General features: G+C 33.5%; 1 protein-coding gene across 1 annotated transcript; it reads left to right on the top strand.

The window, feature by feature from the left end:
• Positions 1–211: 211 nt before the first annotated feature.
• LOC107963273 (uncharacterized protein At1g15400) lies at positions 212–848 on the top strand. The gene is made up of 2 exons (XM_016899832.2): positions 212–638; positions 761–848. The coding sequence occupies exons 1-2, from the start codon at positions 344–346 to the stop codon at positions 814–816; spliced, it is 351 nt and encodes a 116-aa protein (XP_016755321.2). The 5' UTR covers positions 212–343; the 3' UTR covers positions 817–848.
• The last annotated feature ends 16,723 nt before the right edge of the window (positions 849–17,571 follow it).

Here is a 17,571-nt window from a genome sequence, read left to right as displayed (position 1 = left end):
TCAAATCTATATGATACGAGACATATGATTTCATACTTCAATTATGTTTCTCATGTTCTGGATTTAATATTATCTGATGCAGGCTTAATTTTGACATATATATTTTTACTTAATTTGCTTCTTTTCTAAATTTACTAAAAAATATCATTTCATATCGCAACAAAGTGCGGGCATATATCTAGTTATTGAAAATAGTAAGCATCCGTTGTTTTATCCTCTCATTCCATGGACCTACACCGCATAACTCAACCTTCCAATTAAAAACTCTACTCAACAACATGATTCCCAAAAAACTTAATCCATAACAACAACAAGATTTGAGGAAAGGAAACAAGAGATCATCATGGAGATGAAGTTGCAGAGGTCTACGACGTCGTTTAGGAGGCAAGGCTCGTCAGGGTTGATATGGAACGACAAGTTTTTATCGGGGGATTTGAACCTAATGAAAAAGCTTAACACCAATCAAGGAAACCGAGGATCAGTTGCATTGATGACGCGCAGCGGATCCGAAGGACACAATGGACGTATGTCGGTAAATGCGGCATCCCCTACCATCGATCCTCCTTCTCCTAAGATCTCAGGATGTGGCTTTTGTGGGGTTCTTGGTAAACCGACCAAGAAAATTGTCTCAAACAAACGTAAGTCATGATTTTGTATAACGTAATCTTCTTTTGCATGTTTATAATATATGCCACTCGGCATTCCAATTCCATTTATGTATGATTTTCTTCTTCTTTTCCTTCTATTGAGGATAAAAAAGGAAACAAGAACGATGCAAGGGAGAGAGCACAAGCAACAAACTTAAATGTTTCATGAATTCTGTAATAAAAACGGGTTTTTCTTCCGGAGCTTTGTATCGAGTTGTTTTCTTTGATTCCTTTGTGTGTGTATTTATATCTATTAATTCCTTTGTGTAGTTTTGTTGTTAAAGTTTTCAATATTTCTTAAAATTTTGACATGATTTATAATCTATAATATGTTTATGTATATATATAACGGAAATGAGAAGATTAAAATATATCAACATCTATACATAAATTATTATAAAATCTAAATGTACCAGAAGAAAATAGAGTAAACAGATTACGGATTGCGAACGAGACAATTGATTACATGAAGAAGTGAGGTTTCAAGGGAGTCATGTTCAAAGTGAATTTGAGGTAGGCTCATGATGCAGTAGACTGGAGCTTTCTTGATTTTTTTATTTTTTTTTATGCTTAAGATGGGGTTTGAGGAGTGGATGATATTGTGGATCCAAACCTGCATTTCCTGAGTGTCAAATTTTATCCAAGTTGAAAGAATATCTAAAGAAGATGTAGAAATATCTAAAGGAAGTAAGAACTAATGAAGCATATTCAATAGAGAAATGTAAATCAGAAACTGCTTCTTGAAAAATGGAATTACTACTTGTTTTATGCTTACAATAGCACGTATATATACAGTGCTTAAATGAACTAACTGAGCTAACCATACTAACCATACTATAACCGCATAACAACCTAACAGACTATGAACGCCTTCCTTATACTCTAACATTCTCCCATCTTCTCTAGTGGAAAGACCCGTAGAAAATTTCGAAATCGCACAAAGGATGAAACAGAGAGTGGCTTGGTGAGAACGTCAGCAACCTGGTCACATGCCGAAACCTCACCAACCACGAGCAAGCCAGCAGCCACTTTCTCGCGAACAAAAAACAGGTCTAACTCCACATGTTTGAAGTTAGAGTGGAGAACACGATTCGCAGCAACAACAACGGCACTAGAATTATCACACCAGAGAGCGGGAACATCTATAGAACACAAATGTAATTCTTTCAGAAGAGATAATAACCAGGTAACATCACTGGCAGCAGCAGCCAAACTTCTATATTCAGCTTCAGCCGTTGACCGAGACACGACTTGTTGCTTTTTGGAGGACCAAGAAACAGGGGTTTGACCATAAAATACACAATACCCAGTCATGGAGCGACGATCGTCAACATCGAACCCCCAATTGGCATTGGCATAGCCCATCAAAGACAACCGATCAGAGGGTCGAAAGACCAGCCCATAGCTAAGTGTACCACATAAGTACCGCAAAATTCGCTTTAATACTACCAAATGTTCAGAAATTGGAGCATGCATAAACTGACACACCCTATTCACGGCATATGCAATATCAGGGCGAGTTAAAACTATATATTGTAAAGCTCCAGCCAGACTTCTATACTCGGTGGGATCACTGATACGTTCACCATCATCTTTGGAAAGAACATACGAGCTAATCATAGGTGTGTTCACACTCTTTGCATTTGCCAGTCCACTGCGCTCAAGAATGTCATAAATATATTTCCGTTGACATAAGTGGAGACTACCAGTAGACATTCGCGTAACCTCAATGCCAAGAAAGTAATGGAGATCACCCATATTTTTGAGAGAAAACTCGCGATGCAACTGTTGAACAAAAACATCAATGCTTTCTGGCAAATCACCAGTAATAATAATATCATCCACATAAACCAAAACATATAAAGTGGAGGTAGTCATAACACGTACAAATAACGATGCGTCAGATTTAGACAGAGTAAACCCCGCAGAAAGAAAAAAACCTTTTAGTTTGTTGAACCAGGCACGTGGAGCTTGACGTAAGCCATACAAAGCTTTGGTCAAACGACATACCAAATGCTCACCATTAGGACCAGACTGCTCATACCCTGGAAGTTGCTGCATAAACACCTCGTCCGTGAGGTCCCTATTTAAAAATGCATTGTTCAGATCTACTTGACAAAGTCTCCACCCTTTAGACACAACCACAGATAATATGACTCTAATAGTAGCAGGTTTGACCACAGGACTAAAAGTCTCCTTAAAATCACAGTCAGGGGCCTATGAACAACCTTTAGTAACCAGACGGGCCTTTCGATGATCAACAGTCCCATCAGGATTTCTCTTAACCTTAAAAAACCACTTACACCCAATAACCTTCCGCCCAGGGGGTAAGGGTACCAAAGTCCAGGTAGAGTTGACTGAAAGAGTATCAAACTCAGCTTGAACAGCTAACTTCCAATCTGGATGTGCAAGAGCATCCTCCACAGTGCGAGGTTCGAAATTATCAGCTTCCCATAGAGAACTTTGGGTTTAAAAATTCATGCCTTAGATTGAGTGACCATGCGATAAATATTAACAAGAGGAGGGGCAGAAACCTCAGGTGACTCAACAACAAGAACGGATTGTGAGCACTACAGACAGCATGGGAGTCAACATGAATAGATTGATCGGGAGTGGAAAACTGCCAAACAGGTGGCTGAACAGGTGTCTGAGCAGCAGAAGATCGAACAACAAGAACATAAGTAGAAACAGAACCATTGAGAGCAGAGTCATTATTGGTAGTGCTGACGGCAGGTGACGAGAAAAGGAAACGTTGTTCATCAAAGACCACATGACGGGAAATGACCACTTTACCATCCGGTGTGAGACAGCAATACCCCTTATGTTGAGAGCTATAACCTAAGAATGTACACAGTTGTGACCGGAACTCCAACTTGTGTTGTAGAAAAGGCCCCAGGAACGGAAAACAGCAGCAGCCAAATACGCGAAGATGATCATATGTAGGGTCAGTCCTATACAAAGCCTGATAAGGAGAACGACCCTGCAAAACAGGTGTGGGTAGACGATTGACAAAATGGACAGCACAACAGAAAGCATAACCCCAATAAATCATAGAAAGATTGGTTTGAGCTAAGAGAGTAAGCCCAGCTTCCATAATGTTTATGTGCTTCCGCTCAGCAACACCATTTTGTTCGGAAGTATGTGGACAAGATAAACGATGCAGAATTCCCTGACTTGCTAAAACAGACGCAAAGGCCTGAAACTCTCCTCCTCAGTCGCTTTGAAACTTTTTAATGTGTTTGCCAAATTGAGTAAGAACCATTTTCTGGAACTGAAGAAAGTACTAAGCGCCTGAGATTTACGCTTAATAAAATAAACCCAAGTAAAACGACTGCTCATACCAATAAAAGAAACATAGTACCGATTACCTTCACATGGAACCGAGGCTGGACCCCACAAATCAGAGACAATTAATTCAAAAGAGTCTAAATATTCAGTAGTAGAAGATACAAAAGGCGATTTATGTACTTTCCCTTTTTGACAAGCTACGCAAACATTTTCTAAACATTTCTTAGTAGAAATAATATTACATTTATTAAGGACAGCAGTAACAACAGTAGCAGCCGGATGTCCAAGTCGTTTATGCCACAGTGCAAAAACAGTGTTATTTTCAGAACAAGGCAAAACTTCAGTATTATGAATAGACGGAGCTTTAGCAGAAGGGATAGATTGACCAACAGTGAACTGATAGAGACTATCACGTACTTGGCCCCGTAGCAAGACCGCCTGTGTCTGGGCATCCTTAATAACACAATGTTAAGAGTGAAATTCAAAAAACACATTATTATCAGATGTAAACTGAGAAACCAACATAAGATTCTTGCGAATAGTCGACACACAGAGAACATTAAACAAATGCAACAATTTATTCAACGTGGGCAGAACCGCATGGCCAACAGAGGATATTCGAGTAGGGGCTCTATTTCCCATTAGGAGAGAGGAATTACCTAAATAAGAAGTGGAGGCATTTAATCCCGAGGCATTCTGACACACATGATGAGTAGCCCTGGAGTTAAGACACCAAGACGTGCTCCCAACCGGCAACGGAACATACGAGTCATTCTCGTTAGAATTTGAACCATAGGCCGTGCCATCAGAAAAATTCGAAGCATGCAACTTAGGAAGTTGAGGGATCCCTATGAACTGAGATGAGTCGTACGAAGAAAAGTCAACATCAAAGACCCAGGCCCACGGTTTTGTGCGCCAAGGGATGGAAGGGGCATTATTTTGTAAGGGCCTATCAAGATTAACACAGTTAACATTTGGTCCAGAGGAATTTGGCCCAACATTTAACCGAGGCCTCACTGATCCATGAGGCCCAAAAACCAATCCTGAATCATTTTGCCCATTTGGCCGAGTAGGCAGTCCACTAGTATTCTCATAAAGATCATCCAAAGAACAGTGTCCATAAGCCGAATGTAAACCAATATTAGATGGCCTATTTTCATGTGGCACAAACGAAGTTGGGCCAAGAGAGAAATTCACTGCATGTGGCCCACATGAATCCACATTTGAAACCTCCATATTCGACCTGGGATAAACAGGTGGTGGTGCAGACCAATTTTGACCAGCAGCCATCCAATTTTAACCATGTTCTTGTTGAAAGCGAGAGCTTCGCCCCCAATCATCCCTAGATACACCAAAGACTGATCCTCCTTGCGACACTACCGGAGCATTAGTCGACAGCTGCTCATCACGATAGTAACGATAATAGCACCTTTGAGTAAGGTGACCAAATCGACTGCAGATTTGGCACTGGACCCGAGGATGAAAGTCCCGACCACGGCCACGAGCAAGAGGACATCCGTTACAAGAAGAGCCAGGAGAAGAGCTATCTGCCCCTTGAACAGATCCTTCGACAAGATTCGCAGACAATAAAACATCTTGAACAGATCTCTCCTGACGAGCTTCACAGTCAACGAGAGCATCAACTACTCGCTGAAACGGTAATGGAGCCGAAAAAAGGGAAACGAAGGAGACAACCGCATCAGACTCAGCCGACAGACCCGCAAGTAACACCGCCGTGTGTTCAGCCTCAAAAATCAGAGAATCGAATGCTGCAAGAAGAGCACACAATCTTTTTATTTTATCAACATAAGATCGGATGGAGAGACTAGCTTTCTTGAGGGAGTGAAGCTCTGATACCATGAAAGAATATCTAAAGAAGATGTATAAATATCTAAAGGAAGGTAAGAACTAATGAAGCATATTCAACAGAGAAATGTAAATCAGAAACTGCTTCTTGAAAAATGGAATTACTACTTATTTTATGCTTACAATAGCACATATATATACAGTGCTTAAATGAACTAACTGAGCTAACTGCAGCTAACAATGCTAACCCTACTATAACCGCATAACAACCTAACAGACTATGAACGCCTTCCTCATACTCTAACACAAGTGAACGGCTCCTTGACAATGAGATTTTTATCAATAGGGGACTTAGATAAGGTTGTGTCTTTTACCTACTTCTCTTCAACCTCAAGATTGAGTCGCTGAGTGCTATGATGTATATCGAAGGTTGCTTCGATTGGTTTGTTTAGAGATCTCTTGATAGGGTCTAAAAATCTATTGGTTATCACCTTCAATTTGTGGATGCAAACCGCTAATTTGGAACGTTAGGATGAGATTTCAATGACATGACATGGGTCGCAGATCGAAGCTGGTGACCATTATGTACAGAATGTGTCATGGAGGTCAATTTATTAAATGAAACTCATTTGACCTGCTCAAATTGACCCGATTCGTAGAACATATGGAGAAGTTCATCTACTTAAAAAGTCTAGGTTAGAGTTATCAGGGTAATTAATATAAATCCTGAGGGATAAAAATATATAGAGTTTAAATTCCTTAAGACTCATTTTATATTTAGGCACAAATCTTAACTGTCGATGTAACTCAATCTGTACCGTTGGATTTAAGAGAGTTCAATTATAAATAGAGGTTTTTCTCTCATTTGTATTCATTCAATTGTAAACCTTCAAAGTAATAGAATACTTTCGAAAGCATTTACTCAAGTACTTGGTGTGCACTATTTTTTTTTAGGCTTTTCCTGTTCATCCGTGACTCTTTTCTCTTTCAAGTTTGTTTCTACTTTGTTTCGGTGCCTTAGAGAATGTAATAACTCATTTTTTAGTAGTATAAAAAATAGTGGTTTTGGGACCACAATTCTGACGAGTGAGTCTATAAATATATTTAATTAATATTTATGAACTAAATACAGTATAATAGTGAATCGTAATATAATAAATTTTATTAAATGGTTAGTTAGTTAAGATACAAGTGACGCGTACCGAAAGTCAAGTGATTTTGAAAAAGAAGATTTTGATACCTCATTTCCATAAAACAAGTCTGTAAATTATATTGTTGAATATTTACGGAGTTACTATTTTAGTGAATTGAAGTTTGGTTTGAAAATTTTAGAGTTTGGATGATTAATTAGGGAAAAATGATTAAATCATAAAAATTATAAAACTTAATTGCTATTAAATGATATTAATTAAATAGGAAAAAAATAATTACAAAGGCCAAAATGACAATTAGGCCATTGTAACTTTTAGTGGACAGTCATGCTTAGTAATTAACAATTTATTTGTTAATCTTTAGGGTTAGTTAAAAGTATATTAAAATATAAAAAAAGATGAAAGTAGCCATTATCATCTTTCTTTTCTTCCTTCACCACCAATTTTTCATGGGAGAAGAATACTAACTTTTGGTTGAGCTTTGTTTTGATGCATGTAAGTCAAAATCAATATTTTTCTTTTTTGTAATTTTGATATTTTTGAAATCGTTGTAATTAGGATCAATTAATCCGTATCACTGTTTTCAAAACTGTTAAAGATTTTTAAAGTTTTCGTTGATGTTAATTGAAGTTTTTGAATGTTTATGGTAGAGTTTGAAGCTTTGATGGAAAATATGACTGTTTTATAAAGTGATTTTTGTTAATCTTGGACATAAGGACTAAATTATTAATATCTTTAAATTGGCATGTAATTTCTGTATTTTTTTATAATAGGAGGTTGTAATTGGATATTTGAAGTTGGTTTAAAATTTGGAGTCCAAATTTGAAAGTTATGATAAGTTTGATTTTATGGACTAAATTGAATAAAACGTTAAACTTGAAGAAATTAACCAAAATAATAAAATTGAGCTTACATATATTTGTAATAGGCTGTTATATGATATTTGAGTGATTAAATTGAAATAAATTTATTTTATAGATCAAGATTTGAACAAGACGGTTGATAAAAGAGGAAAAAAGAAATTTACAGACTATTCACTAACACTTCTACTTTTGTTGTTAGCCCCTGGTAAGCTCATAGTATAATTAAATTGTTAATACTAATATGTTATATTTGATTTGGCAATGATGAGTGTTGGTGACTGTGAATTGTGATATAATGTGAAATAAATACCAATGAAATTAGTAAGTCTCATATACGAGGTTACGGATTATTGTCAGCGGGTTCTGAGCTCCAGCATGTGTTGCAGACTCGAGAATATAGGTTTATTAAGCCCTGGTCAGGCTATATGTTGTGTAGGTTCAACCCTAACAGGTGATCGGGCATTATTATATGATTTGTGTAGGTTCAATCCTAACGGCTGACCAGGCACTATTATCCAATTTGTGTAGGTTCAACCTTACGGGTGACTGGACACTATTATCCGATTTGTGTAGGTTTAACCCAAACATGTAATCTGGATTATTACTTTCACCTGTGTATGAAGTTCTTTTACAAAGTTTCATTGAGCAATATTGTGAATGAAAATGTGATGATATGCCATTGGATATTGGCAAAGTAATGTATATGATTTGGATATAAGGTATAAGTTGGATTATGATAGAAAATGGAAAACTGAGGTTATATGCATGGTTAGAGCTCAAAGCCTTATGTATATGATGTTGTTGTACTGTATCTTGATAGGGATATTTATTTTGCATAATGAATTGAATGTGTGATAAGTAATTGGAGTAAGTAATTGTTTATATTGTATAAGCTCACTAAGTATTTTAAATATTTTCTTGTTATTACTTTCCTGTAGATTTTGGACATTCAAAACGTGTCAATCGGATAAATGAGAAGCACACACCTTTTGGCTCTCAATTTGGTAGACTTTTCGTGTTTCGAGTTTGGTTATTTGTGGCATGTACATAGGATGGTTAAACTTGTATAAGTGGATGAATGTGTTTTGGTATAGTTATGCTTGCATAAAATTTTATGTGATAACTTGTTATGTGATGAATGGTTTGATGCCAAGTTTGGTATTTAGAAGGTTAATAGTAATGGCAAAGTTTAGATGTTAGTATGAATATGAAATAAAATGTGGTATGAAATGGTTAAGGGCTTTGGTTTGAATTATAATGACTTGAGTCTAATGTTGTGTTCGTGCCAATGAAGGTATATTGGTTGTATGTTTAGGAAAGATTTTATGCTATGATATATCATGAATTGATCAAGTTTTGGGACAGTTTTTACGTTAGATATTGATTGCATTATAGGTCATTTCCGTAAGGTTAGTTTGTGTTATGCTTTAGGTGGTCTATAATGTTATATATGGTCTAACACATGTCCGTGTGTCACAAACGGGCAAGTGACACGACCGTGTGCTCTATATAATTAGGTTGGTTTTAAGTACACACGATCATAGTCTCTCAAACGGCCTGGCTACCCAGCCGTGTGAATGTTTGCAAAGTTTTACAATTAGGTCCACATGGCCACAGTTAGTTACACGACCTATCGACATAGCCGTGTGACCCCTGTTTTGCATTTTTGCAACATTTTTCTAAAATATTTCAAATTAGTCCGTGTTTTATTCTGAATTATTTTTAGAGCTTTTGTAAGCTCGATTTAACCCTAATATTGTATGAATAACCTATTCTTGACTTTATGATTGATGATTAATAATCGTTTAGAGAAATTTGAATTGATATAGCATGATTCTGTTATGTTATTTATTGTAGCATCCCATAATCCTAATTCGATGATGGTGACGAGTGAAGGGTGTTACATTGAATTTTTACAAGAATTCTCATTTTTCAAGAGCAAGGCTGACTTAGACGAATTTGAACCCAAGAAATTGTCTAAGGTCTCGCGGTTTGTCAGACTATAATTCTAGCCCCATGACACTTCAATATGGTTAATTAGAATAAATAAATAACTAAATTAAACAAAAAAATCAAATTAAATTAATATTTCTTCATTTAGTCCCATCCAATCCAAAGGGCTTCCTTTTTTTTATTGGATGAGTTGCTTTTTTTTTTATCTTGATAAATTGTGAAATAAAAAAGTTCATTTTATCAATTATTTGATAATTATTAATCACAATCTTAATTTTATTTTATTTTACTCTTGATACTAGTATGGACCTAAGACTCAATATCAAGCTTATCTCAAAGACAAAAAATGAAGACTTCTTCAATTAAAAAACTTTCTATATGAAAAATTCTCCACAGCATCTAGAATATCACCTTCTCCTAGATAATTAAGGATAGGGATATCATTCATTATACCAAAAATATATATATGTGGTTAATAAAAGGAGTAAATATATGCAAAAACCTCATTTTCTCCATTCAAGTAAATGGTCATCTTCTCCAAAGAGTTCACATTTAAAATATTATTTTTAATTTATTTTTGAAGTATATTTTTTATTATCCATGAAGGTACATGTATTTTTTTGTAAGTTTAGTATTTACTTTTTTTTATTAATTAGATCTTTAGTCATTTTTTAAATTATTTTTATTTAGTTTTTCACATAATGTTATATTATTAATGCAGACTTGATGATTTAGAAAAAAACAATTTTATGTGTTAAATTTTCATTGACTAATTTAACAATTAACTAACATTGCTGATACGAGATAACGTAATAAAACATATATTGATAGTTCAAATATCGCATTAGATATTTTTAAAATACAGGTATTACATTGAAGATTTTATGAAAATAAATATATCGTAATAAAACGCGTATTGATAATTCATGTACCATATTAAATATTTTTAAAGTAAAAATAACATATTAAATATTTTATGAAAATACAAATAACAAATATTAAGAGATTACCGATAAGTAATAAGCTTGACCAATTTGAGAGAGAATAATGAAATGTATATAGCCATAAGTATAATCAAATTAATGCTAATAATATCTCAAAGGCAGAAACAGAAACTGAAATCCTGAGTGATAATACCATATATGTAATGTTAGCTGCGATTCATTTCAATATTATATCATTTATCATTTTTTTTTGAAAATATTTTAGTCTTTTTTTAGATTTTGGAGGAATTTTAGCAATCATGTTGAATTAAAATCAAAATATTACAAATTAATTAAATATTAATGCATTGAAAAAATACAAATAAATCAAAATTGTAAAACAAAAGAAATAATAAGTAGGGTGTTTTTATAAGTAATTTAGATTTTTGAAAAAATAAAATCACTCTCCAAAACTATGGTAAGATTTGAACCTAAATTAGTTAAAATTTCCATCTTATCAATACAATCATAACCTCATTAATAAAAGTTTTAATTCACGATTCGATTCTTAAAGTATACTATTTTTTCACTTTGACACTTAAATTTTTTTTGTCTAATTTGATACTTTAAGTATTACTACATTTTAGTTTATGATACAATTTTTAACTAACACTAAAAAAATTGGTGGCCAATCAAATAGCATCACATGACAGTCTTTTGTAAAAATATATATTTCCTTTTATCAAATATACGTGAACTTTTAAAAATTATAAAAATTAATATTTAAAAATTCATAAAAATATATAATCTAAAAATATAAAAATTATAAATAATGGAAATAATTTTTTTATGTATTACAAGTTTTATTTTGCTTTAAAATATTTGTAAAAGTCATATAAAAGCATGCATAATATTAATTGTGGATAAACCAATATAATATTATTACAAAACTATTAAAAGAGTAACTTAAAAAAAATATACATCAAATAAATTTGAATGATACATGCTTTATTTTTATAATTATTCATGATGCTTTTGATATGTTAAAACAGCTAAATTATCTTTTCATTGTCAACGTTGTTAAAAATATCTTTCTCAAGTTATATAATCAGATAATTATTCATCCATTGATCTCAAATTCAATTCCTCAAATGATTCTTTCACAAATTTTATTGCAAAAAATATTATTTCCACCCCTGTTGTAGCAACTAGCAAAATCAACGCAAGTCAACATTTAGAAAATACTCAACTTCACTATTAAACATTCTTTTAAAACATTTTCCATTCTTGTTAAGCATTTATAACAAATAAATATCAACTTTAAACTCAAAAGTTTTTATGGAAGCCAACATAGAATTATTAACTTTCTTTCACAAAAATTAAAATCACTAATATCAGAAGAATGCAATATGTCAATTTTCAAATACAAGATTCACATTCAAATACAAGATTCACAATAATCACACTAACAACAACTATTTCAGATAAAAATGTTAAATTTTTAATAAATATTCAAGAAATTCAGAGTATAAATAGAATCAATCCTATTTGTATAAATACAATCAAGATGTTAGGAGTCTCATACAAAATCAATATCCCAAACTCATTTAATAAATAAAATCTAAATCTTGCATGAAAGATCCTAATCCATGACAAGAAAAACCACAATTCTAATTTTTTGGGGTTAACCATAATCTTAATTTTCTAGAGATTAATTAATAAAGCTTGAAAATAAAAGAAGAGTTGTTACTATATTAGCGAGACCCACTTGAAAGTAATGAAAGATTGATCACCTATATTGTAAAAATTTTAAAGAGCGTGTGTGACAATAAGAGAAATTTGAAAGAAAAGTGATGAGTGTTGAAGGAAAATAAAAAGATTAGAGATTTTTAAATTTTAATAGTAGAAAGAGATTTATTTATTTATTTTTATAAATTAATTTGTTTTATAAAATAATTCATTTCAAAAATTTTAGTAGATATTTTTGAAGTTTGTGTAAAATAAATTTTTCTGGATTATTTTCAAAAAAATTTATAAGTCGATTTACCAATTATATAATTTTTTAAAAAAATAAAATTATAAGTACTTTTTAATATTTCTTTTTGGGTCAATTTTGTGGGGTCATTGTGCCTCCACCCATGCCTACAGGAACATTTACCTTCCTGATTCATCAAACAATTTATTCTTAAGCTTTTAAAGAACAAGACGATTATGGAATATATTGGAAAATTTATGCACGAGGTAAGTTCTTAAGAAAGAGAGATGGGTGGCAATAGACATTTTTTAAGTAAATTTTTTTTTTCTAATCTAAATTATTTTTAAATATGCACTTATTGATAATATGTCCAATTTATATATTTATTGTGTTTAATTTTGATATATTTTTAAATTAGATTTAATTAATTTTGACCTTATTATTTGATTTTTTATTAAGTGTAAAAATAAATCTAAAAAAAATAAAAAGGAGGCAAAGAAGCGAGCTGTTGTAAAACTTTTAGGCTAAAGAACAAAGTTGATGAACAATTATCTATTTTGGAAACTTTTATTTTGAAGACTTATTAGTAAAAATGATATTTTTAATTTTTCATTAGGATAATATTTTAATTTTTTTTATTATTTTATCTTTTAATTATTTTTAAATAACTCTTTAATATTAGATTAGATTAGATTAGATTAAATTAAAGTAGGATTAAGCTTTTATATTTTTAATATATTTTTATATATATGCGTAGCAGGAGGGATGTTTTGAACCCCTGTACGTGGCACTAAAAGCAAGTGCAAATTTCAATTATGTTTGTATCTTTTGACTCGCGCAAAATTGCGCAATTTTTTTATTTGATTTTTTTTATAGTTTTAGACTAATAAATAATCTAGTAAAGAGTCGTGAGTTCCGAACCCACATTTAAAAGCCTTCCTTTTGATACCTGTTGTTTCTCCGGTTTAGGAGATAGACACTGTCAGCTCATAAAGTAATATTGACATCAAGTCAAAAAGAGTTCATTGATTCGATGTTGATAGACGTATAGTTAGAAGTACCGAGTTAATTGTCTATCATTTTTAGTCTACCAAAGAATACCTTGACGTGTCCAATTAAGTAGTCGGTTGGATTCCATCAAGAGAAATAGCAATCGGATGTAAACAACCCACGCGGTTGAGATTGTTAGTTCGAGTTTGGTCTTTCTAGTTCGTAAGGCTAACAGAAAGTTAAATTATGGATACGCATTTTGTGATTTTTTGTTCGGTAAGGGTTAGTTGCCAGAATATTAGTGGGAGTGGGGGCTACTAAGGTTTGTTGTTCTCAGTAGTAGACAAAGAGACCTTGAAATGTCTTGACACCCAGTCTTTGCAAGGTTCATCCCTTCACTAGTAAGTTAGGTCTTTTCCTTTCTTTTGGTGAGATTCTTCCCTGGCCTCCCAAGCCTTCTCTTTATTCAACTGAGAACCATTTTGTCCTGGTTGAAGAGATTCTCTAGTTTCTTGTAAGGATATCCTCTTTTTAAAAATGACATCCTTGCCAATACAAACTTGACCAATAGTTGTGTTTTGTTTCTTCAATGAAGGATTTTCTTCTCTATTAGGCTTGCTTTTAGGCCTTTTCTTCCTTAAGATATCTTTAACCATAGCTAAGATATCCATAGTGTTTTTTAGAGGATTTCTTATAATAAAAAAACTTAAACTTTTTAAAAATGATAAAATATATACAAGATTAATTCAAGAAAAAGAAGCCTGTGATTTACTGATTTTTTACACACACCAGAGTTATAAGTGTAAACTACATGGTATAGTTTTGCCAAAATAAGTACTCAAAGGAGTTATGTTCAAATTCAAGGTAGTTAAATTAATCACAAGAATGTAGGATTGGCTCTCCATAATGTTAGAGAAAGAATCTCACTGTTAGCAATTTCGACCATAGTGTTGCGAGCTCCAATAATCCTAGCACCAGCAACAACATTAGTGTCAACATCTTTATTAGGATCACCAAAACTTGTTGATACATCTTCATGATCACTAGCGTTTATGACACTTACAATAATTGGATTTCGGGTTCTTTAATTTTCCCTAACATAATCAACCTTATCTATTCATCAACACCACATAGCCAAGCTTCCTTACATGATACTAATCCATCAACATTTATTCTTTGACTAAGTTCACTTTAAAGTTGTTGGACTTTTCTCTTCTAAGTAATATTTCCAAACTTTTTCTATGGTTACCAACTCTTCTATCTTCAATGGGTAACCCCATCTGTAACGAGCATACTAAGTTTGCTTGTATACATTTTCAACTTTGAAATCTTGGTGCAACATTCGCTACTTAGGATGAACCATCAAATAGAAAAATCAAACAACTCTTTAAAAAATCAAACAACTCTTTACTGTTCTATTTGATGAAAAATTAGTTTTTCTTATCAAGATGAAGATTGTTCATTTTATTGCTTATTATCTCTCAGTTCTCTTTATGAGGTGTGAAATACATCATACCTTTCAAGCACATGATGTTGGATATGGTAAGTCTGTAAATCATACAAAATACATTTAGCATTGGAAAGTTGCCTCTTTTATGACAATTAATAAGGAAACACACGAGGATATACCAAGAGAAGTTCATCAGTTGATCAGAGGCTATGCCATACTCCTTCAGTGCCTTTCAAAAGAAAGGATGCAAAGGTAGGTGGAACCTAACTTCGAAGATGAACAACGATAAAAAGAAGCCTCTGGTTACATCGTTCAAATAGTTCACCCAATCATGAATTGAAAATTTAAAAGTAGAGTTGGGAAACCTAATTCTTCTCATATTCAACTTTTTATTTATCTCATATTCTTTCGTTTTACATGGTCATTTATTTCCAGAAATAGCTACTAAAAACTCCCTATACTTATCAAGATTCTTTACTATTGTTGTACTATTTGAATTCTGGCATTATCTTTCCTTTTTCCTCTTCTACCACTAACCTTTCCCCTTCATCGCCAACTATTATCTGTTATGGAATAGTTTCAACGGTCTTTTTCATTTTTATATTTTCGTTATTGCTGTTATTTATTTTGTTGGACGCTGCGTTTTACTTCTGTTATTATTTGAGTTATACAATGCATTTTAGCATTAGTCTAAATGGGTTGTTTTGCTCGAAACCCATATTATTAAAACGATGTGTTTTAGCCTGTTGTTACTGTTAGTGTGAGTCTGTTACTTGGTTGCCTTATACACCTGTAACTACAGTCCAAAAACAGTTATGAAATTCAAATTAATATTCTCACTATTTTCTTTTTCTCTTCTCTCTCAATTTCTCCTCTTCTTTTTCTCTTTATTTTTCTTCTGTTCTAGATCCATTACGTAACAAAGGTATCAGAGCTTTGTCGATTATCATGGCCGTGAAGAAGGTGACTACAAGGATACAAAAGGAACTAGGAATAATGGAAGGAGAGTTTACTCAACTGCAAGTCAAATTCACTCAGTTAGATGCAAGGATTGATGCGCGTTTGAATGATTTTCAAGAGGGAATTAAGTCTGAGGTTCGGTCGAAAATACGATCTGAACTTTATTCTTTATTTGAGCAGTATTCTGGACAAAGTCCTCTTGTTACAGTTACTGGTGTGATGATTGGTAAAGGGAAAGGTATATTAGGCGCTCCTCCTGGTTTCTTAATAAAGGAACACCTAGTAGTGTCGCATATACCAGATCTAGGACATTCAAGTATGTCCTTGAGAGGAGGAACTTTGGAAGTTGGGAATACCTCATTTCGAGTAAACTGTCCACACTTTTATGGTGGTAATTTTAGAGGGTGGTAGTCTAAGTTAGAATAATATTTTGAGGCTGAAGGGATAAGTGAACATGTTAAGGTTAGGGTGGTTATGTTGCATCTAGAAGGGAAGGTACTAGTCTGGCATCACTTCTTTGTACACAGACATGGAGGGTTGCACTAGCTGACTTGGGAGATGTATGCTAGGGGACTTAGGGAGTGTTTTGGATCTGATTCCTTCCTTGATCCCATGATTGAGTTAGTAACTCTTAAGCAACATAAATCTGTTGATCAGTTCCATGATCGATTTCTGAGTTTGTTGAATCAGCTGAATCTACCTGAAACATATGTGTTAAGCATATTCATCAGTAATTTAAAACCTGAAATAGGTTAGTATCTCAGGTTGTTTAAGCCTCAAATGTTGGTGGAGGGTTACAATTTATCTAGGCAAGTTGAGAATATTGTGCTTGGACCGGTGAAAAGGGGGTTCACTGCTGGTAGTGGAGTTAGTTCATCGAGACCTTTATTTTTTATTTCTAAGGTGTAGCAAGGGATAGGAAGCTCGGCCTAATTAGGGGGTCAGTGAATGGTAACTCTGAACAAAGAATTCCATCCAAGTCTTTGTCTCAAGCAGAGTTAGAAGAAAGAATGAAGAAGGGCCTTTGGTTTTTGGTGCGGCTCGAAGTACTCACCAGGCCACAAATGTTCTAAGTTTCAACTATACCAGCTTATTATTGACCCACTATGGGAACAAGGTTCTGACATGAAGAGTCCATCTTCTGAAAAATTTCAAGATTATTGTAAGCATTTGGATTTAGCAGATCAGATTCCAAAAACCCTACTCCTATGTTGTCATTACATGCTCTTCAAGGGTTGCAGAGGCATAACACTATGAGATTTTCAAATGTTATTGGTCACACTGAAGTGGTTGTGTTAGTGGACTCTGGTAGCACACACAATTTTATAGATTTTAAGATGGCTAAAAAGTTAAATTTGGCAGTAGAATCAGGAAGTACTTTATGAGTGATGGTAGCAAATGGGGTTGGATTGTCTACTCAAGGTCTGTACAGAGCAGTTCATGGAAGCATAAGGTTATAATTTTACTACTGCTTTCTTAATTCTATCAGTGAAAGGATTTGACTTGGTGCTTGGTATTCACTAGCTGTTATCTCTTGGTCCAATTGTATGGAATTTTTCCAATTT

The sequence above is a fragment of the Gossypium hirsutum genome, chromosome A06 (genome assembly GCF_007990345.1).
Source record: "Gossypium hirsutum isolate 1008001.06 chromosome A06, Gossypium_hirsutum_v2.1, whole genome shotgun sequence".
Classification (NCBI taxonomy): domain Eukaryota; kingdom Viridiplantae; phylum Streptophyta; class Magnoliopsida; order Malvales; family Malvaceae; genus Gossypium; species Gossypium hirsutum.
Note: the sequence above shows the minus strand (reverse complement) of the source record. Positions and strands in the feature narration are given on the sequence as shown.

What these genes read in the sequence shown, in the direction of transcription:
- LOC107963273 (XM_016899832.2), top strand. Translation starts at nt 344, where the DNA reads ATGGAGATGAAGTTGCAGAGGTCTACGACGTCGTTTAGGAGGCAAGGC. An exon ending in GAAAATTGTCTCAAACAAAC is followed by an intron (nt 639 to 760) that starts GTAAGTCATGAT and finishes AGGATAAAAAAG; the next exon opens with GAAACAAGAACGATGCAAGG.